The sequence below is a fragment of the Phragmites australis genome, chromosome 9, assembly GCF_958298935.1.
Source record: "Phragmites australis chromosome 9, lpPhrAust1.1, whole genome shotgun sequence".
Taxonomy (NCBI): Eukaryota; Viridiplantae; Streptophyta; class Magnoliopsida; order Poales; family Poaceae; genus Phragmites; species Phragmites australis.
This window is the reverse complement of record NC_084929.1, coordinates 5,841,822-5,862,328: the sequence shown is the minus strand read 5'-3', so window position 1 is coordinate 5,862,328 and position 20,507 is coordinate 5,841,822. Positions and strand designations below refer to the sequence as shown.

General features: G+C 47.2%; 2 protein-coding genes across 2 annotated transcripts; both read left to right on the top strand.

Moving 5' to 3' along the window:
* Positions 1-253: 253 nt before the first annotated feature.
* On the top strand, positions 254-1,987 carry LOC133929689 (UDP-glycosyltransferase 73E1-like). Its single transcript, XM_062376476.1, has one exon. It carries the CDS (start codon positions 360-362, stop codon positions 1,896-1,898), a length of 1,539 nt encoding a protein of 512 aa, XP_062232460.1. The 5' UTR covers positions 254-359; the 3' UTR covers positions 1,899-1,987.
* A 15,376-nt stretch (positions 1,988-17,363) lies between these two features.
* Positions 17,364-18,115, top strand: LOC133929688 (uncharacterized). The gene has a single exon (XM_062376475.1). The coding sequence runs from the start codon at positions 17,434-17,436 to the stop codon at positions 17,788-17,790; it is 357 nt and encodes a 118-aa protein (XP_062232459.1). The 5' UTR covers positions 17,364-17,433; the 3' UTR covers positions 17,791-18,115.
* Positions 18,116-20,507: the final 2,392 nt, after the last annotated feature.

Here is a 20,507-nt window from a genome sequence, read left to right as displayed (position 1 = left end):
TTCAACTTTTTCCTTTTTTCAAACTTTCTTCCTATAGGATATGATGCAAACGACATTATTTTTAAAAAAAAATTACAGAAGGTCTTATAATTATCTCTAGCTTTTAAGGATTTTTTTATGATTTTTTATGATTTTTAATTTTTTAGTTTTTAATTTAAATTTGAGAACCGATAGTATTATAAAATCGGTGTGGGTCGATAAGCTCAGTAATCGCGGTTATTGACCGGTAACCAACGAATCTTGGAATCCTAATCAGAGGCAGTATATACTTCGAGCATGGAGTTTATCACAGCTAGCTGAGGAGTGCATACTTGTAGTAGTAGCACTATTACTGACAAGGCAACGGCAGTAGCAGTGCCATGGCGGCGGCGCTCCAATTCGTGCTGGTGCCGCTCCTGGCACAGGGCCACGTGCTCCCCATGCTGGACCTGGCGCGCCTCATCGCTGGCCACGGAGCGCGCGTCACCGTCGTGCTGACGCCCGTGAACGCCGCGCGCAACAGGGCCGCCCTGGAGCACGCCGCGAGGGCGGGGCTCGCCGTCGACTTCGCCGAGCTCGCGTTCCCGGGGCCCGCGCTGGGCCTGCCCGCGGGCTGCGAGAACGTAGACATGGTGACGGACGTGTCCCACTTCATCCCCTTCTACGACGCCGTCTGGCTGCTCGCCGCACCGCTCGAGGCGTACCTCCGGTCGCTGCCCAGGCGCCCCGACTGCCTCGTCGCCGACTCGTGCAACCCGTGGACGGCCGACGTCGCGCGTCGGCTCGGCGTCCCGCGGTTCGTGTTCCACGGCCCGTCCGCGATCTACATCCTCGCCGTGCACAACCTGGCCAAGCACGGTGCGTACGACCGCGCCGCCGGCGACTTCGAGCCGTTCGAGGTGCCGGACTTCCCCGTGCGCGCCGTGGTCAACAGAGCGACGTCGCTCGGGCTGTTCCAGTGGCCCGGGCTGGAGAAGCACCGCCGTGACACGCTCGACGCCGAGGCCACCGCCGACGGCCTGCTGTTGAACACGTGCGCGGCATTGGAGGGCGCGTTCGTCGAGCGCTACGCGGCGGCGCTCGGCCAGAAGGTGTGGGCGGTCGGGCCGCTCTGCCTCCTGAACACCGACGCCAACACAAGGGCCGCGAGAGGCAACCGTGCGGCCGTGGACGTCAGCCGCATCGTCTCTTGGCTCGACGCGCGGCCGGCGGCGTCCGTGCTCTTCGTCAGCTTCGGCAGTATCGCCCGCTTGTTCCCGCCTCAGGTCGCCGAGCTCGCCGCCGGCCTGGAGGCGTCGCGCCGTCCGTTCATTTGGGCGGTCAAGGAGTCCGCTGGCCTCGATTATGGGCTCGAGGCTTGGTTGAAGGACCGCGGGCTCGTCATCCGCGGTTGGGCGCCGCAGATGACTATCCTGTCGCACCCGGCTGTCGGCGGCTTCCTGACGCACGGCGGGTGGAACTCGACGCTAGAGGGCCTCTCCCACGGCGTGCCTCTTCTGACATGGCCACACTTCGCCGACCAGTTCCTGAACGAGGCGTTGGTCGTGGACGTGCTCGGCGTCGGTGTCCGCGCCGGCGCCAAGGTGCCGTCCACGCACGTAAAGCTCGTGAACCCCGGGGAGCTACTGGAGGTGCAGGTCGGGAGGGAGGACGTGGAGAGGGCGGTGGCCGAGCTGATGGACGAGGGTCCCGCGGGCTCGGCGCGGCGGGCGAGGGCGAAGGAGCTCGCCGCGAAGGCGATGGTCGCGATGGCTGACGGCGGGTCGTCGAACACCGATTTGAACGACATGGTCCGGCACGTCACCGAGCTCGCGCAGAAGACGAGGGAGGAGGACATGGTTCTTGATGCGGCAGAGCTCGTGAGCAAGAAGATGGATGACGCCGACGGCAAGTACCCAGTGGCATCGGAAGTTGTGTGAATTGTGTTATTTGGTAGTAGCATTGGTATTAGTGGCGGACGCAGCAATTGCAACGGTTGTAGAAGAAAGTAAATTCTATAAAACTTGTGAAAGACTCCTCTGAGATTTTTAATCTACGTTGTTCTTTCTTTGTTCAACGACCGGTGTGTATGTAGGAGAGAGAGTAGAAGACACATATCGTGCGAGGAGAGGGTCTTTTGAAAGGTCGGGTCTTATAAGACCTAGCACAAAAGATTCTCGCAAGATTTTGATTCACGCCGTCTTTTCTCTGATCTAATGGCTAACGCGTGTGCAAGAGAGAGTAGGGGACACATATCGTACGAAGAAAGCGGGTCTTTCGAAAGGTATTTCTTCCGTTGAGAAGAAAATTTTATAAGGCGCCGGCGCGAAAGACCACCCTGTGTATAAGTTGCTACTTGGTAGGACATCTTGCGTGCTGTGTATTCTATTTTTTGTCATAAAAAATATAATATTTTAAATAAGATTTGATCAAATTTTTAAAACTTTGACTAATAATAATTTTTAAAATATTTATTAGTTTGAAACATTAAAATCGTATGTTTAGCTGTCTTAAAAAAATAGTTTCATATTATCATAAATTTATTGAATTTAAAAACATATTCTAAAACTCCCTCTAAATATATGATCTTTTAAACTTTATTTATGAGGTTTTAAGTTTTTGAGGGAATGTTTCATAATGTTTCCTGCTATACCCTTGCTCATAGTAAGGGCATGTGCCACGAGCCCATGATCTAAAATGCCATACAATTATGAGTAGAAAATAGAAATACTCTCTCCGTTTAGAAATAATATACGTATTTTTTAGTCCATCTTTAAAGTTAGATTTTAATTAAGGTTTTTTCATAAAATATATTATTTCTAGCTACAAAACCTATATAATATAAAATTATTTTAAATTATGATTATAGTTGTATAATTTTTATACATAGATATTCTTATAATTTAATTAAATGTTAGTTAAAATATATAAAATTTGATTTTTCTAAAAAATACATCTATTATTTTCGGAGGTAGCAGTGAACAAAACTATATATATCGAAGACCGTGTGCATCTGTGACCGCTATAATGTGAAATGAAGTGCGAGTTGACACGTTTGAAGTTTGAAACATGGCGTCGTACTTGCTCCCGTGTAGCGAGGCATTGGGCTCACATGGGCCGATCGCACTCGGGCCGGAACACCACAGGAAGAGGTCGGCACATGGGGTCGGGGGATGGAGGAGCAATAGAGGGGCGGCCGTGACGCACCGGGTTTCGAACGGTGTGCCGCCTCTGGGAAGGAAACGAACATGCTGTCGTGCGCCACGCACGCCGCACCGAACCCCTGTCATGCCATGCCACGTGTACTGCCCCTCCCTTGTCTGGCGCCTCCGCCCACCGACCAGGGTTAAAAATGCGTCAGTTACTGCTCGAAATTCACGGTAACCGATTTTACCTGTCCGACTCGGTTTCATAATGCGCTCGGTAACCGAATTTGAATTCAAAAATTCAAATTGATTTTGAAAAAACTCAAAAAATCAAGAAAAATCTAGAAAAAAACTAAGGTGATTCTAAGACTATATGTGAAAAGAATTTTCAAATTCTCTGTATCCTCTATTACCCCCTCTTCTTGTTCCAGTCTAAAAAATCTAGTTTTCCCATGCCAACCATTAGCTACCAAATGGAAGAATTTAGTATTGTCATACCCTTGAAGCAACTTAGATGTTTTAGCTCGCTGAAATAACTTAATCTCCTCTTCCCTCAACAACTGTGCTAATCTGTCTTTGAGCCGATTTCTAAGTTCCAACTCTTGTGGTTGCAACGGTGTAATTTCTGCTTTCTTATCCAAGACATCAATTTTGTTGAGAAGCTCCGACTTCTCCTTTCTATATGCACCTAGGTAGTTTTTAGCCCATCCTCTCAAAAACTGTCTCAATCTTCTAATCTTAGCCTGCCACCGCTCTAAAGGTGTCGTCCCTTTATTTTCCTACACCCACACCTCTGCTACCATATCAGTGAAACCTTCTATAGCTAATAGCTTAATTCGAACTTGAACAACGACTGATTGGTACTAATAGTAGGTTCTCCTGTGTTCAGAAGAAGTGGTGTGTGATCAGAGATTTCCCTAGTTAGAGCTTGCACTATTGTCAATGGATACTTCTGCTCTCATTCTGTACTAGTTAAAATACAATCTGGCTTCTCGAAAGTGGGAATATCTCTATCATTTGACCACGTAAATTTACGACCAAATAGATCAAATTCCCTCAAGTCTAGGCCATTAATTATGGCATTGAACAAGAAAGGATATCTAGCATTAAAATTGGTGTTGCTCTTTTCAGAAGGATCTCTTATGATGTTAAAATCCCCACCCACTAGCATCGGTAACTTATCTATACTACAAGAGTGCACTAGCTCAGTCAAGAAGGTCTCCTTGTATTCTGGTTGAGCTGCACCATAGAGAGCCACCAGAACCCAGCGAAAACCATCAACTTCGTTTCGTAGTGTAAACTTGATGTAAAAGTCCCCAAAAGATATATCTCCAATATAAAAAAGCTAGATTTATTCCTAAAAGAATACCTCCTGATCTAACCCTAGGTTCTGTCCAATGCCAAAAAAATTCTCTTCCCCCACAAAAAGCATCGAGACAATCGTTTGAAAAATGCTTTCTGTTGGTTTCAATAATTGCAATGAAATCCAGACGTTCCTCTCTAAAAGTATCTCTCAAAAATCTATATTTAACTAGGTCTTTAAGACCTCTACTGTTCCAAAAGATACCTTTCATTAAGACCTAAAAAGTTTTTTGGTAGCCCTTTTCCTTAGTGACTTTTTCCCTTTCAAAGACCTACTTGTCTTCTTTCTAGGGACGTCGCCAGAATTACTACTTGACTAATCCACATGCTCATCCATAACCTCTTCCGTTAGACCACCACAAAGATGAACAAGAAGCAGATAATCGAAGTCACAATCTTCGTCATCTAAGACATCAACATCTACATTTTTACTTAGCTTGTCAAGATTCTGAGGAGTAGAAATTAACCTAGAACACTCAACCCCCTTAATAAGCGCAACTAATTTATCAATATTGTGCTCCATGAACACACCAATACTTTGAATATTATCAATTATTCGCTTATCAGAGAAAGAAAGGATGGAATTGGATTTTGTACCCTCATCGAGTTCCAAGTTTCGTCTAGCAACCAAACGGGAAGCACGATGCACCGTATCCTCATCTGAAGTGCCGGCCCTCCGCTTGCTGTGTTTGAGCGGCGTAGACTTCGGACTCACTGGAGCCGAAACAGCCTTGGACCTCCTCGAGTCCACCTTGCCTGACTCACCCACTGAGGCACGACCTCCCTGTCGTCCAGCAGGCAAGCTAGGTCTTTCGAGACGCGCCTGCGAGCGAATGGCCAAAGAGTCCTTCGCAGCCTCGTCAGGATCAGAGAAGCCGATACAAGTCGATTTCTCCAGAACCGAGGCTGCCACAGTCCGACATGTAGCAACAGCCGCACTCCCAGGCACCAGCGCCACTTCCCCTCCCTATGAACCATCACAGGAGCTCGACAGGAGGGAAAAGGCACCAATTTTCAACTCTCCCACGACTGAAGAGGGCACTGGTGCTGAAGTACGCTAAGAATGCAGCCCCAACAGAGTGGCAACCTGCAAAGATGAGTAGAAACCTCACCAAACCCCGCCTCCTGCACCTCCTGCACCCCAAACACCACATCTGACACCCTTTCCTCTAACCACTCTTGGTCCTCTCCCTCCGCAAAAATCTTATCAGCACATTCACCCAAGATTTTCTCCACTACAATATCCAAGATTTCATCCACTTTTTGTTGAACTAGCACATGCAAATCTTGAGCTTGTGAAAGATGATCCATCATGTTGCCATGCATTGCCGTAACATCTTCTCCAGACTCCATATACGGCTCACCACCCGGCACATTTTTTGCTTTTTTTCAAATCTTTGTCCTGCCTGTCACTCTTAGATAGATCATCGGCTACATCATCTTCCCTATCATTACCCTCATGATCAGTGTCCATAACAGAGGAGCCCAATTGATCTTTGTCACTTTACACTTCAAAAGACAACTCAAAAAAATGATCCCCGACAACTACATCCATTTGATTAGGAATGAGTACCGGATTCAAAACTGCCATGAAGACCCTCCCAAAGCTATTTTGTTTTACCATGTCCACCTTTTTGAGTGGCTCCAAACATAGTGCCAATGGCCCAAAGAATTTGGAAGGTGCACAACTCTTTTGCTAAACCACTAACCCGCAACCAAACCTTGGGAAGAACAGTACCTTCTTGAACCGTAGCATACTCCTCAAATTTCAATTGGGCCCCTAAATCCTTCAACTCCGCTCCTCCATACGCCATGGCTCTCTAAAGCTCTATCTTCGAAGGGAAAGGAACCACGAACGAATTTTCTTCTTGTTCTTGAACTTCCCAACTCCATTTTCCAGCCACCAACAACTGAAGGTGGCAATAAGCTGTTCTGAAGAAATCCTCCCCCCAAGCACCTTGACCAAAGCTGTCTTGTGATCATTTTTAACATCCGAGATGGGAGCATGCGGAATGTAATAAAAACCAAGACCATCAGCCGCATACCCCATAGATTGAACGATCATGCGGGGTTCTTTAAGCACCGAACACCTTTGAGCAACATGATCATTACCTTCGCAAATATCACAGAGCAGAACTGTCGTACACTAGATGGATTGGTGACCCTTAGTGAAACACTTGAAATAATAAAATTTCTTCAATTTTCCCATCGGTATCGACAAACCTGCTTCTATAACTGCACCAGATGCACTGTCCAAGGCATTGGAGCCAGTCATCGGGTTTTTTCCCGCTAGATCTTTCTTCTCATCAGCCACATTTGCTGTCTGACCTTGGTGAAGCGATGTTGTCGCAAGCTAAGCCGAATGCCCTCCAACCTGGCCAACATTTGAAGCATTTGCAGTCGTCGACACAGGCAAAGGATCTCTTGCATGCAGCTGCTTGGCCTCATCAATCGAAGCCATCATTTGCTGTGGCACAACAGGAACAACATTAGAATCAAGAGATGCTAGCTGACTGCCATGCTGGACTCCCACCATGGACACAGGCCCCGACGGCATCGGCTGCGCCACTCCATACACCGGAAAAGCGGCATTAGCCGCGGCGCCCGGCACCGAAGGAGTCTGCGCACCAGCATGCTGTTGCTGAAAAGGAGCACCAGTCTAGGGGTATTGCAAGCCACGACCACGGCCTAGGTCCCGGCCTTGGACCTCTAATGCCGCGGCGAGGTGGAAAACCCCATCGTCCGTGACTCCAAAACGCGCCACAATGAGCACTGCCATAGCCCGGACCACCTCCATAACCAGGATTGAATCCCGGCCCGCCAAAGTGCCCCCATCCGCCGCCACCACCACCATAACCAAATCCGTCACCTCCTCCGAATCCACCACCGAAACCGTAATCTCCCTGGTTGTAGTCTCCCTGGTTGAAGCCAAATCCGTGCTGATTGAAACCACCATGGTCACCACAGCCACCGTCATGGCGGCCGCCAAACCGCCTCTCTCGCCACTGTGACCACCAGACCCGCTAGAGTTACCTCCTGACGCCATGCCGTACCGGACAATCTCCGCGTACTTGGGTCGATACTCTGCACACGCCCCGGGCTGACTCAAGAGAGCAATACGCCTTGCCGCTGCTTTTTCCTTGTAAACCCTAGGCAAAACACCCTTGCGAGCGAAGAGACGACCCAGGGAAGCAGAACAACGAAAAAACACCGGCTTGGGCCCACCATGAACTAACACGGAAGGCGTGGGACCAGCTCTGATGATCGCCGATGATTGAGGATCTAGAGCATCGGTTGAATTTGAATTTTGAACTGCTTCGTCTTCCTCCGGATCCGCCATGGCCGGCCTAACGTCCTCATGAACTGGCTCCATGTCCCTCAGCGTAGTCCCCGAACAAAACGTAGTGGACGAGCGGCGATATTTGACGGCCACATCTCCGATCGTAATTGGCATTGGGAACCTAGCTCGTGGCAGCGGACCACGCCGAGTGCGACGCCGGAGGCCGGACGACTGCAGAAACAATTCTTCGAGCCAAAGATATCGCAGGTTTGATGCTCGTAGTAGTTCCCACCGAGGTGACTTTTACATCAGCTGGGCTCTCCAATGCTGCTTCCGCCTGCAAAACCTCTGCTACCGTAAATCCATCCTCTACCGCCGACCAGAGGAGACTCGAAGAAGATATAGACGCGGTTCCTCATCGTCCTCTGAGATCCCCTCGTCCGCAATGGGCCAGAATCGTGACCCTGAACCATCAACACGAAGATCATGTGAAGGAACACCGATGATTCTGGCCGCGTGATGCAGCGCTACCGGCGTCCACCCGTCATCCTCCTCCTCAATTCCGATGGGAAGAGAAGCAGTAGACTTCCCCTTCGGCTTCTCGCCCATTGACGACCTCGACAGCGTCGCCGCCACAAAGTCGACCATCTTCCGTAACTCCCAAGAACCAAGCGCTCTCCACGCATCATCTTCCGCAACGGCATCAGCAGCCTTAGCCTCCGGCAATATACCAGCCTGGCGCCGAGAAACCGGAGCCAAGGTGAGCCGCCCCCGTCCTCTCATCACCCTCTCGCCACCTATCTGGGGCGTCCTTCTCATAACATAAAAAAAAAACACCCCTGAATATTGGAGTTGGAACTTGATAGCTTTAATTTGGTTTGGCAGCTTAACTCGGTCAAGATGACAAGAGAACTCTCTCGGACTACTTCGAGGATTCCAAGGATCATGGAAGTAGAACGAGTAGACTGATGTCGCTTCCTAACTCCAAACTCCAAGGACGCATTCGGTGCAAACCGAGCTATCACGGCTCGTGGGATTATCTTTCTGAAGTAAGTAATTACGATCCAGATACTGACTTGGGGCAAATACACGGGGCAGGACTGTGAATGTGGCAGAACTGGGCAAGCGCAAGAGCTGCCATTTGTTGTTTTGTATACCAAAGGGATAGAAGGGTTTGGTAAATCCTTGTCGTGTGATGTGCAACATTACTGACTGAAATGATAGCTAGACGATTGATGTCTAACTAGACATGTTGTGTCAGCCTGCATCTGGCATTGTTCGAGTGTAGCATGGGAGAAGAGCAATTGTATATATCACACTCGATCGAGCTTATTGAAGTGAGAGCTGCTGACTTAATGATCAATTACCAGTATGGTCAAACTCTATAAACTGGATAAACAAAAGGAAGTGCAGAGTTTCTTTGTTAAGAGGTAAAAGAAACGCAGATCGATTAGCCCTGACGAAAGAGAACCAAATAAAATGATCGCAGAGCAGAGCTTGGGCGCGTGCGTGTGGGAATGGTGCGAGCGATGAAGCGAGTGGCTGCGTGAGCACCGGATCTGGCCTCCAGCGTTGTCTTTTTAGGAGGAGGAGGAGATAGCATGTGCCAAACGTTGGAGCGCTTGTCTCAAGCAGTGCTGGCATCGAATTTTTTTATATATATATTTTAACATTTTTAAGAATGCATGCTCATTTTAAAAAATTGCGTGTATAAGTTACTGTTGCCCGTTCAACATGCTGAATGGGTAACAACTTGTGACTCTGGTGCTCAATGCACTAAATAATTAGAGAAATGAACATCTCGTTCATTCAGTAGGCTAGAACTTAGTCTCATTAGTTGAACGGGCGCTCGCTCAGTGAATATGTAATATCTTTATTAATATACAACAGAATATGTGTATATATAATTATTTTCTTTAATATAATTTTTTTATATGGTAATTAAAAAAACATTACAACATTCATTCGGCGAAAAGTACTAAACGACATCACGAAGTATTTATTCTATCATTAATTTTGGCTCCATCCTGGTGGGTCCCATGTGGCCATGTGGGGAGGGGCTAAGGATCTGTTTGTTTCAGCTAGAGATTCTGAAAAGCAGCTTATAAAAGCTGGATTGTGAAAAGCTGGATTGTGAAAAACTGGATTATGAAAAGCTTTTAGACTGTAGATTCTAAAAAAATTTAATGGACAGTTTAGTAAAATGAACTTTCACAATCTATCAAAAGCTGAGGAAAACCAGCTTCTCAGATTCTCACAATCCAACCAGCAGATTTTGAAAAGCTATAACCAAAAGCTGCCTGTTTGTTTCAGCTTCGGATTATAAAAGCTGAAAGCCAGAATCCGAAGCTGAAACAAACAGGGCCTAAGTCGTACCTCTTATGGTCCGAAAAGCACCAGACCACTTTCACTTCCATTTTTTTTTTCTCAAAATCGTAATTGAAAACGAAGATGCATAGAACCATGACGTCTAAGTTCTGACGTTTGACTTGTAGACTTGGTACAAGCACATATATAAGTTTATAAAATCATACAACCGCATATGGATTTATAATAGTGCATGCTACATCAAATTGAGGCCGAAATTGGTTCTCAAACCCACTGGTCTCTCTTTTCCGTTGGGCCTGCTTCCCTTCTCTCTTTTTGTTCTTTTTTTTTCTCTTCTCTGCGGCCCATCATCTCCAGTCCATCCCGCCCGCTTAAGAGAGAGAGACAAGGTTGTCTAAAAACAGAGACAAGGCAACCACGGCAAAAAAACTATATATATATATATATATAGAGTTTTTATTTATATATTTTTATTTTTTAATATTTATAAAAATACACTGTTTTTAAATAAATTGTAACAGTAGACTATCGTCGTCTGTTGATCGGGTATGATCAAAATCTCGCTTCATAAACAGGTGATATCTTTTAAGTTCCGCGTGTAAGTAATAAAGAATTCGGTGGCTAGGGTGGCTAGCCCATATCGTTTATTTAGCAAGCGAGACTATACTCTAGTCCGCTGGACAGATAAGATCTTGTTTAAATAGACCCATGTAAAAGGTGTCGCCCGAGCATACTGCCTTACGCGCCAAAAGAGATCCTTCATCTACGCGTTCCGAAAGAGATACAGATCCTCTAAATTACAGTATATTCACTACGCGCCCACTGACATGTAGATGCAAAGCCCGCATATTAGTGAGCTTACAGTAACTTAGAGTATCTCCGTCGTTCCGGAAGACGCTGCAGCCGATGACGTAGACGAAGATGCACGTTGGCCTTGCGCCACTGCTCGCGCACCCCCCCGGCCCGCCCGCACGCCTTCAATCAATGTGCTCGCCACTGCTCGCGCAGGCGCCCAGGACGTTGAGGATGGTTTCGGGTGATATGATGGGTCTATAAGGGGTCGTTTTTTTTAGGTTAGGACGGTGGTAACTTATTATTGTAATTTTTTAAATGATAGTGTAAATTTGAAAATATTAAAATATACATATACATAAAAAAATTATAAATACATATGATCTTGTACCTTCGTTCTGGGGGTGTTGGAATTGAATTTGTATATATTTAATATTTTTAAGAATACATATCCGTTTGAAAAAATTGTATGGGTGGACTATCACTGTCTATTTAACGGACGACAATAGAATCTCACCCGTTAAATAGGCGAGAACTTGTGGGTCCTGACGCTCAATACATTAAATAACTAGATAGAGGAATAGAGGAACAACTTGTCTGTTCAGTAGACGAGAACTTGGTCTCCTCCGGTGAATGAGCGACATCTTTATTAATATACAGTAGAATATGCATATATATAATTAATTATTTCTAATATAACTTTTGTATACGACAATTTGAAAAATATTGCATATTCATTCGGCGGAAAATACTAGTTATTCAAACGGCATCACATAGTGTTTATTCTATCCTTAATTTTTGTTCGATGCCATTTTATCGACATTTCTTTATTTAGTTGATATAAAAGTGTGTGAGTTAATTTTTTAGTGAAGTAACATTATGATGATACAAAATATAATTTGTCGAACAATAGTAGTTGTGAAGTACAATTATCATATAATCCGGTACGGAGGTTATATATGCTGATAAATATAACATGGGATATAGGGTTTATCACGTTGCGCGAATGGACCTTAACCATAAAAAGATGACGACAACAAATGTTAGTATATATGGTATGCGTAAAGACTAACCTAATAGCATGCCGCTGCTAAATCTAAAATGCCTTAGAAAATAAAAATAAACCGGGTTATAATAGATGTTCTCTACTGAGTGCACCTAAGATATTTGCCATTTCATAGGACATCGGGGCCCTCCGCCATATCACGACAAGGCCTCTCCAGCTTCCTTTTCCTCTCTGTTTCTCGTGCTTCAGCCGTGACGCGCTCCTCCGCTGCCTTCCTCATGCGCCCTCCTGACACTTCAGTCGTAGTTCCTCCTGTTGTTACTCGTACTTCCGGTGTTTGTACGCTTCACTCATCCACCGTATGCTCATATCAATCCACCGCTTTTGATGCTCATTTTGCTCCATGTCGAGCTATTCTATGAAGTCAGAGATAAGTGAAGGAGACTGGACAAATGAAACAAGAGGGAAGACTAATAAGAGTGCATGAAATTGTATAGAAAGTGTCACATAAGTAATCTATGTCGCTATACTGGTGGGTACTCGTACGGTCCATACTGAGGTGGGTCGTACTAGTAGTTGGCACATATGAAGCGTAGGTCATTGGTGTAGAAGATATCCTGAGACTCGCGAAGCCTATAAAGGTCGTCACAAATGCACATCAGCGGTTCGACCTCCTAGGGGATGAAAATCCCCCTATATTTCTTGGGTGGCTTGGTGGTGTTGAGGAAGACATTACAGTTGAGAGAGCTGAGGAATGAGTGGTCTATCCATGGTTGAGGGTGGTGTTATTTATGGTAGCTGAGGGCTGGTGCATGGACTGAGTGCATGGGAATGACTAGGAGCTGGAGCATGGGATTCCCTGTGAAAGCTAGAAAAATTGTGACATTGATATTTGGTATAGATTCCCTATGAAAGCTGTTGCTTGGTGTGATCATTTTATTCTACAAAAGTTTAGAAAGGAGTTATAGTTGCCTCTCGCGGGAAGGGTGGTTCAACTAATGTAGACCATTGAGTTTGTCACCGCTAATGTATTTCACGTAAGGCATTCATACGCCGTATGCTATGTGTATCGTACTATCGTTGTTGCAGTTTATGAGAGTGTTATCAATTCAGTATGACTAGAAGTAATATATCCCGATGTACTGCCTTAGCCTTATATAATATTTCATTGTACCATGTTGTTTGTAATTGAATAAGTTGTACCATGTCATGTAACGTTGTATTCTGTTTGCATGCATATTAGTGGTAGGATTTGTAATGCAAATGGTTTTGATGTGAAAGTTACAAGCCAGCGATTAATTGCCTGATAGGACGACACCCCTACCCTGGCATGCCTCTGTCACGCTTTCACCTACATGCTGACGCTGGTTTTGACCTTAATGTAGAGTAGGTTTCAAAAACTATACAGTTGTTAGTAATACCCTTAATAGGCGGTGCGGTCTAGCGAATAGACTTTTCGGTGCTACCTCTAATAGATTGGTGCAGTATAGGAAATTAGCTTTTCAGTGCTGCTACATCTATCAACTACCAGCATCACTTCTTGTATATAAATAAACCCCAATCGATTCTCTACCCACACATCTCCTGACATTGAATTGAATTGACACAATGGTGTATTCTCATCCTCCCGATGGCCCCATCGATCCACCGCCTCCACACCACGATTTAGAATTCTATGGTAGATATTACTACGAAAACCACTATGATCTACCTTGCTCATTTTGGTCGCCATGCTAACATGGAGATGACGTTATAGTCCAGGTTTATGAGCATTTCGGTGACGCAGGCCGTCGATTCTTCCATTGTCCACATTTCAGAGTACGAACAAATAATACTCACATTCTTTCCTATTATCTCAACACCATTTAGTTATCTCATCTATCACGTTTTCAGACAGTGATTGTAGGTTCCAGTACTAGATTGACCCACGGATAGAACCACACATTCAAGAATACATCTGTCACCTTCACGTCGTCATCGAGAAACTACAGGAACAATTGCATCAAGAAAGAGCTAGAAACGTCAAAAGATACTATATCCTGCCTCGCATGGTGGGTCGAAGGAACAACTGGGAGTAATAACGATGTGTTCTAGCTGTCGGGAGAGGATTTTATTTTGTATTTGACTCGTATTTTTTTCATTCCCGGAGGCATGTTAGGTGAAGCGTCAGTACACCACTAGGGGTATCGTATATGTGTTAGGTTACGTCCCCTCTTAGGAATGAGACCTCTGATCGCATCAATCCTCGGGACCTTGCGCCTCCTCGCTCTCACATGGTTAGTTGAGTAGATCAGGGGGTTTGATGGAACGATCTGTCGCTCAGGCCGTCCAGCGGGCGGTGGAGTGGTGTACTCGTCCTGGAAGGGTTGTGTCCCCAAGAGTGGCGCGCTAGGTAGCTGCAACACACAAAGCTCGTCACTCTGTCCAAAGATGAAGTCATTCCCAGAGACCTGAGTAACATCCCTGCTAAGCATCTCCATGTAGCTACCTTGCGCCTCGACCTCCTAGAGATCGTCGATCTTTGCATATGGAACAACGGAGAAAACATGTTCATCGATAAACCGTGACATACGTAACAATTTGTTATGCATGAGTGAGTGTAGTACCTAAGCTGGGGACGCGAGAACTCGAAAGACCTGGGTCCGTGGAGGAAGGGTGTCTCACCCCGCTTGTGGTGTAGAAGCAGTCACCGCCACTGGTTAAGGGTGGCCTAGACACTATGACGCCATAGCGGGGGTCACCGACGCCAGAGAACAAAAGCCGAGGCAACATGCCACTGTACTGGGGGTGACCAGCCCTGGTGAAGGACTACCTCGCCGTAGTAGGGGTCGAAGAGGAAGTCGGGGTCGAAGACGTCCTTGACGGGTCAGCAGTGAAGGTCGGTCGTTCTAGTGGGTGCGTTGACTCGATGAAGGTGGCAGACGGACATGCCGAGATATGAGCCGATGCTTGTGGTTCCGTCATAACGTTCGAGGATGAACTGTAGCTCATTGATTGGAAGACCTTGGCCATGTTCTGGATAATCCAGCCAAACGTCGCGCTTATCTCGACCCTAGGGACCTCGCCACCACTGTCGAGCCGCGGCTTCGACGCACATGCCTTGACATCAATCTGTTGTAGTATGTCCCTCTGCAATGGAAAGCTTTATTTAACTACACAATTTTTTTAAATCTATTGTAGTAAATGAGGATTTGCGTACTGTTATTCATACCTCAAGAGAGCGTGTCTAGTCCCTGTGCGTCGGGTATGTGTTGCACACGTCCGCCACATACCGTGTAAGCTCGGTCGGTGTGTACGTGACCCGGATCCACATCCGAGGCACAAACCACGTTAGGTACTCCATGTACGCCTCCTCAGAGTGTAGCCGATCCTCGTCCACGACGTGTTCAATAGCTTGGTCTCATTCATCAACCCACCGCTGCACACGTGACGCAAACGTGTTGTAGCGAAAATAATTAGGTTATGATTATAATTTTGGTGATTAATGATAACATAGTCATTGGGACCAACATATTTGTCAAGAATATATGTTAGTAGATCTTATGGATGTAAAACATCAAGAAACCACTACAACCGAGACAAAGTTTGATTGAATTGAAAAAATCCCAGGAAGATTTACCTCACCGGATGATCCGATGCAAAGAAGTTTACACTCATCAGAGCATTGTGTCCAGAGGCTAATAGCCTCACCTGGAAAAGGTCTGAATGGGGCTATGCCATCCCTCCATTCAACGATGGAGAAGCGAGTCAGCATCTCGTTGCACCAGCCTACGCCCACGTCCCTAGCCCCAAGTCATAGGGCCTAACCGCCTCATGAGAGGATGATAGACGTCTATTTTCGTAAATCTTTTTATTCAAGATATATTTATTTAATTATTTAGGTTAGAAAATATAAAAATAAAAAATTCTCGATGAGGGTCTGTTATAGGCCGTGGTCAGATGCAGATCTTTGATGGTACTGCACACTCGATGATATGTGAGGCTCGGGCTTATATGTCAGTTAACATGGAGTAGAGGATCCCGTCCCCGCGGCCATACGCTACTCAACCGCTCGCCCTGCCTTCCCATCGCTCGACGGTGTCTTTCACAACGCCCGTGAGCTTCTTCAACGGATGGAAATCAATTGTTCCGGCAGTTAAATCAATCTTTCTACCCATTTTAATAAAATGTTCCACAAACGGAAATCAATCGTTCCGACGGAGGCAATCAGGATGAGCAACAGGCAGCCGAGAGCGGGAAAAGAGAATGGCGATGTCGTTGGGAAATATGGTGGCGACGACTGGGAATGAGAAGGAGGAACCTCACAGATCTAGGGAAGGGAACGGGGATCTTGGAGGCATGGCATCGGTCGATAACGGAAGAGACAAGGAAGGGGAAGGAGGACGATGCCGACGAGGAACTTGGAGACGTGGCACCGGCCGGGAACGGGAAGAAACTGGTAAGGGGAAGGAGGAGGGCGAGGGCGATAGTGCGTCCCTTTTAGCCTTCAACTGTGTCCAGAAGAAACAAGGAACAGAACCAATGTGAGGGTGTGCGGCCATGGGCGTAAGTACGCCTTATCCGGCGTATAACATCGCCGGCACGGCGGCACCGGCGTGCAATGCAACAGACAGCGCCAGTGTCTGTTTGCGGTGTGAGCACGTCGTGTCGCGGTGAGTCAGCACGTTGCAAAGAGCTGAGGCGACAACTGCGCAGAACCAGCCACGTCGCACGAGCACCGGATCCCGTGTTCGCTCACTCTCACGCTCTTGTCTTTCTCTCTCCTCGATAGGGCTCGTTTTAAATACGTAACACCAAGAGCAGCTGACGAAGAACCGAGTCGACTGAACGAACCCACCAGACATCGCACATGTCCTCACCGGCCACGCGGCAGCGTAGGACGTGCGACATGGTCAATTGCACCCATATTCTCTATTTCAAAAAACTGAACCCAAACAACTAGTAAAAAATGATTTCTAAAAATAATTATGATACGTCACACAAACGTTTTCACGAAGAATCTAAAACCCTACTACCAGACCTATAATTCTGAATTTATTCTCCACCTACATGTATTCTAGGTCAAATTCGAGTTAAATTTTCTACCACTCCATCACCTAAAAAAGACCACTAACTTTTACGCATCTCTTCGATGCCTCGAGAAGTTCTAGAACAGTGTCTTACCCTCCCGCCTCGAGTGAAAAGTGACAACTAGATGCAAGTATTAGCTAGGTACTTTCTGATAATTTTTGTCTTTAGGAAATGCGTCCTTACTTCTGACTCCCCAAGACCCAAACCCCTTCTAGAACACCTAAATTAAGATAGCCATCCACACCCAGCGTGCTGTTTCCGTGTGCTCATTAAAGGCCTGGGCCCACGCAGCAGTGACCTGTCGATAGTAACAAGAGGAGCGGTTACGGACAGGTACCTGTCACCGTACAGCGCGTAACGCGTAGCGGGTTGGTGCTATAAATTCCCCGCGACCCCCGAGCTCTTGACTCCATCGCCCGCGGCTCGCATCGCATCAGCCACCGAAGCCGCGAAGCAAGCAAGCCTCGGAGAGAATCGGCCGACCGACCAGAATGGCGATGGCACCGTGCGCGCCCGCCGCCATCACCTTCCCCGCCCGCCCGGCTGTCCAGCTGCGCGCCACCGCGGCTGCTGGGGTGGTCCGCGCCGGGGCGGAAGGAGGGAAGTGGTGGGCGCCGCTGCTGGGGTGGTCGGGCCGGTGCGACTACCTCGGGGCCCCGGCGCCGGTACTGGCACAGGCGGAGGAGATCGAGAATAAGGCGGCGGCGGCGGGGCGGAATAGGGCGTTCGTGGGCAGCCTGACGGAGGAGAAGGCGCGGGAGCTGCGGGCGCGGATGGCGGGGACGGAGTCCTTCCACGACGCCATGTACCACTCCGCCATCGCATCCCGCCTCGCCCGCTCCGCATAGCGAGGCCGCCGGCCACCACCATCGAAGAGCTAGCTCCCTCCAATATGCCCCCCGTGTGTACATAGTTGTTAGTAGCTGATCTCACGTTGTTGTGGAGGAGGCGGCGAGGGGAGAGGGAAGGGATCTGTTATTTCAGCGTGCGATCCTTCTTCCATCTTCGTCGCATGTTCCCCCATTGCTCTGCTTGCTTCGACAGTTGATATAGCAGTTGCGACTTCCCGGCGCATGTTCCATGATCATTTGTCAGTTGTGTGGATGTCTCTAGATATAGTTGCTCGTTCGTCTATCTATTTTTATTGATTTTCTCATCTATTTTACAATTTTTATCTATTTTTTAAATAATTTTTAATACGAATGATATAACTCATACATAGACAAGAACTAGTAAAAATTTCCCCTTCAGTTGTGTGCTCAGTTTAACTGGATCTAAACATTTCTGTGACCTTGTGATCTCCAATGCTTTTGTTAGTTCCTTGTGATTTAGCCTTTGCCGACGTGTTTGTTTCGAATCTACACAAAACATGGACTGCTGGTATTAGATTTCCTGTCAAACCGAAGGATTTCCGTACGGGTTGCAAGAAGGGTCCCTGACTTGCATCATCACATTGCTGTGACTGGGGTGGATAATGAGCCGGCTTGACTTTGTTCCGTCCAGCTAGTTATGCTAATGAGCTGGTTCGGTTCGGCTAGTTTTATAATCGAGCTAAAAGATAGTTTAGTTTAGCTCGGTTCAGCTTGTGAGTTAGACATAGTTGTTGTTGTCCCTGATGGTCACTGATATGGCTTTGCTTGATATAGTGAGTTGTAGGGGCCCTTGGGACGAGGCGAACTGCGATGTGTTGTGTTGTGATGTCGTGTACTACACCAACACCATTTGTGAGCCTATTCACCTTCATCAGCTCTCTAATCTATCTTGGAGTGGCAACTGCACCAACACCAATTAGATAAACATAAATTCAGCACAATGATCAAGAAACAAATGTGTAATTGACCACAATAATGTGACAAACAACACAATCATATCATGGAACCTGACAATGTGACAGACAGCACAATCAAACCCCGCACGACCACGTCGGGTGTCAATAGCTGGGCGGTGTGACACCGAGGGCTCTAAGCGGCACGACATGCCAACTCGAGGGCTCCAGGTAGGGCTGGATAATGAGCCAACTTGACTCGTTTAGATAACGAGCTAGCTCGACAGCTCGTTAACATAAGGAGTAAAAATGTCAGCTCAATTTGGCTCGTTTGGCTCGTGAGCCAGCTCATTTGTCTGATGGAGGACTATCGATGACGTGAACAGAGGTCCGTGATGATGCCAAGAAGCCGAGGTGGATGGGGAACTGGGTGGTTGATGGCACAGACGTTGTGGACGGAGGATGGTGTTGCAGATTCACCGCTCATCGAGTTGCCAATAGTTGGCAGCTCAGTGCCTGGGCCTCGCAGCCCTCGCACCCATGCCTCGAGCGGTCGAGCCCTCATCCCTCGAGCATCGGTTGCGGCGGCTACGGGAGAATAGAAATAGGATGTTGTGTTAGGGTTCCTAGGAGTGGGGGTATATATTTGGACTTTGGTTATGCGAATGAGCTACTGGGCTGCACAATGTTGTATGGGCTACCTCTTGGCTCGTTTAGCTTGCGAGCTACTCTCGAGCTGACTTGTTATCTAAATGAACTAAAACTCTGGCTCAGCTCGTTAGATTTTGAAATGAGTTGAGTCGAGCCAGACACGAGTTGAGCTAGCTCGCGAACTTTGAGCTTTTCGTCAAGCCCTAGCTCCAGGCGGTGCATTGCCAAGGGTTGGAGGTGACGGCTCTAGGCGGTGCGTTGCCGATGCGTTGAGCCAGGGCATCGTCATGTGGAGTAGTGCTTAGGCCTCAAGCCTCGGGTGGGCCGGCTAATTGGGTCTGGCTCGTGAGCTGGCTCATTACAAAACGAGCTAAAATATTGGCTCGACTTGTTACAAAATACAACGAGCCGAGCCGAGCTGGCTCCTAAGCTTCGAACTTTTCGTCTATAGTCACGGTTTGAAATGAACCAACAACACGAGAATTGTCTATTATATCAATAAGAAAAAGAGTCTGACGAGCTAACAAATCACATTGCTTCCTGTGATCGAGCCACAATTTGGTTTATTTAGAAAAAGCTGTGCTTAAAACCATAACATAGCAGGCAAACTACATATGTAAACTAGATCTAGAGCACCGTATTATTAATCATCTACCTAACTAAATTAGATCTGAGATGATCAACGCAGCTGCAGAACAGCCTAGAATAAGGATTGAGGATTTGTGGGGAAGAATAGTAGGAACAAAAAGAGGAGAAAGAACTGTAGCCTGTAGGTAGTCGATAGATTTCTGATTCAGTTATCGTCCATGTCCATCTGTGATGCTGAGTGTTTTACGCAGCACACACCGCCGAGGCCTTCGTTATGGCAAGCAGAAGAAACAATAACAAACAGCTGCAGAGCTGATTAGATTCGAGGAGGGAGCACTGCACCGCCCAACGGACGGCGCCGGTGACCGCGCGGCGTGGCGGTGAGTCAGCGTGTCGCCGTGTCAGTCGGCAGCCGCTCAGAAGCAGCAGTCCAGCAGGCAGTTGCCAAGCCGCACCGCTCATGCCTCTCGCTTTCTTTTCTCTCCTTGACGACCACATCCCGTATGGGTTTGGACTGACCACTCTGTTCCTATAGTAGTTTAGTCGTACCAACGCGGCACC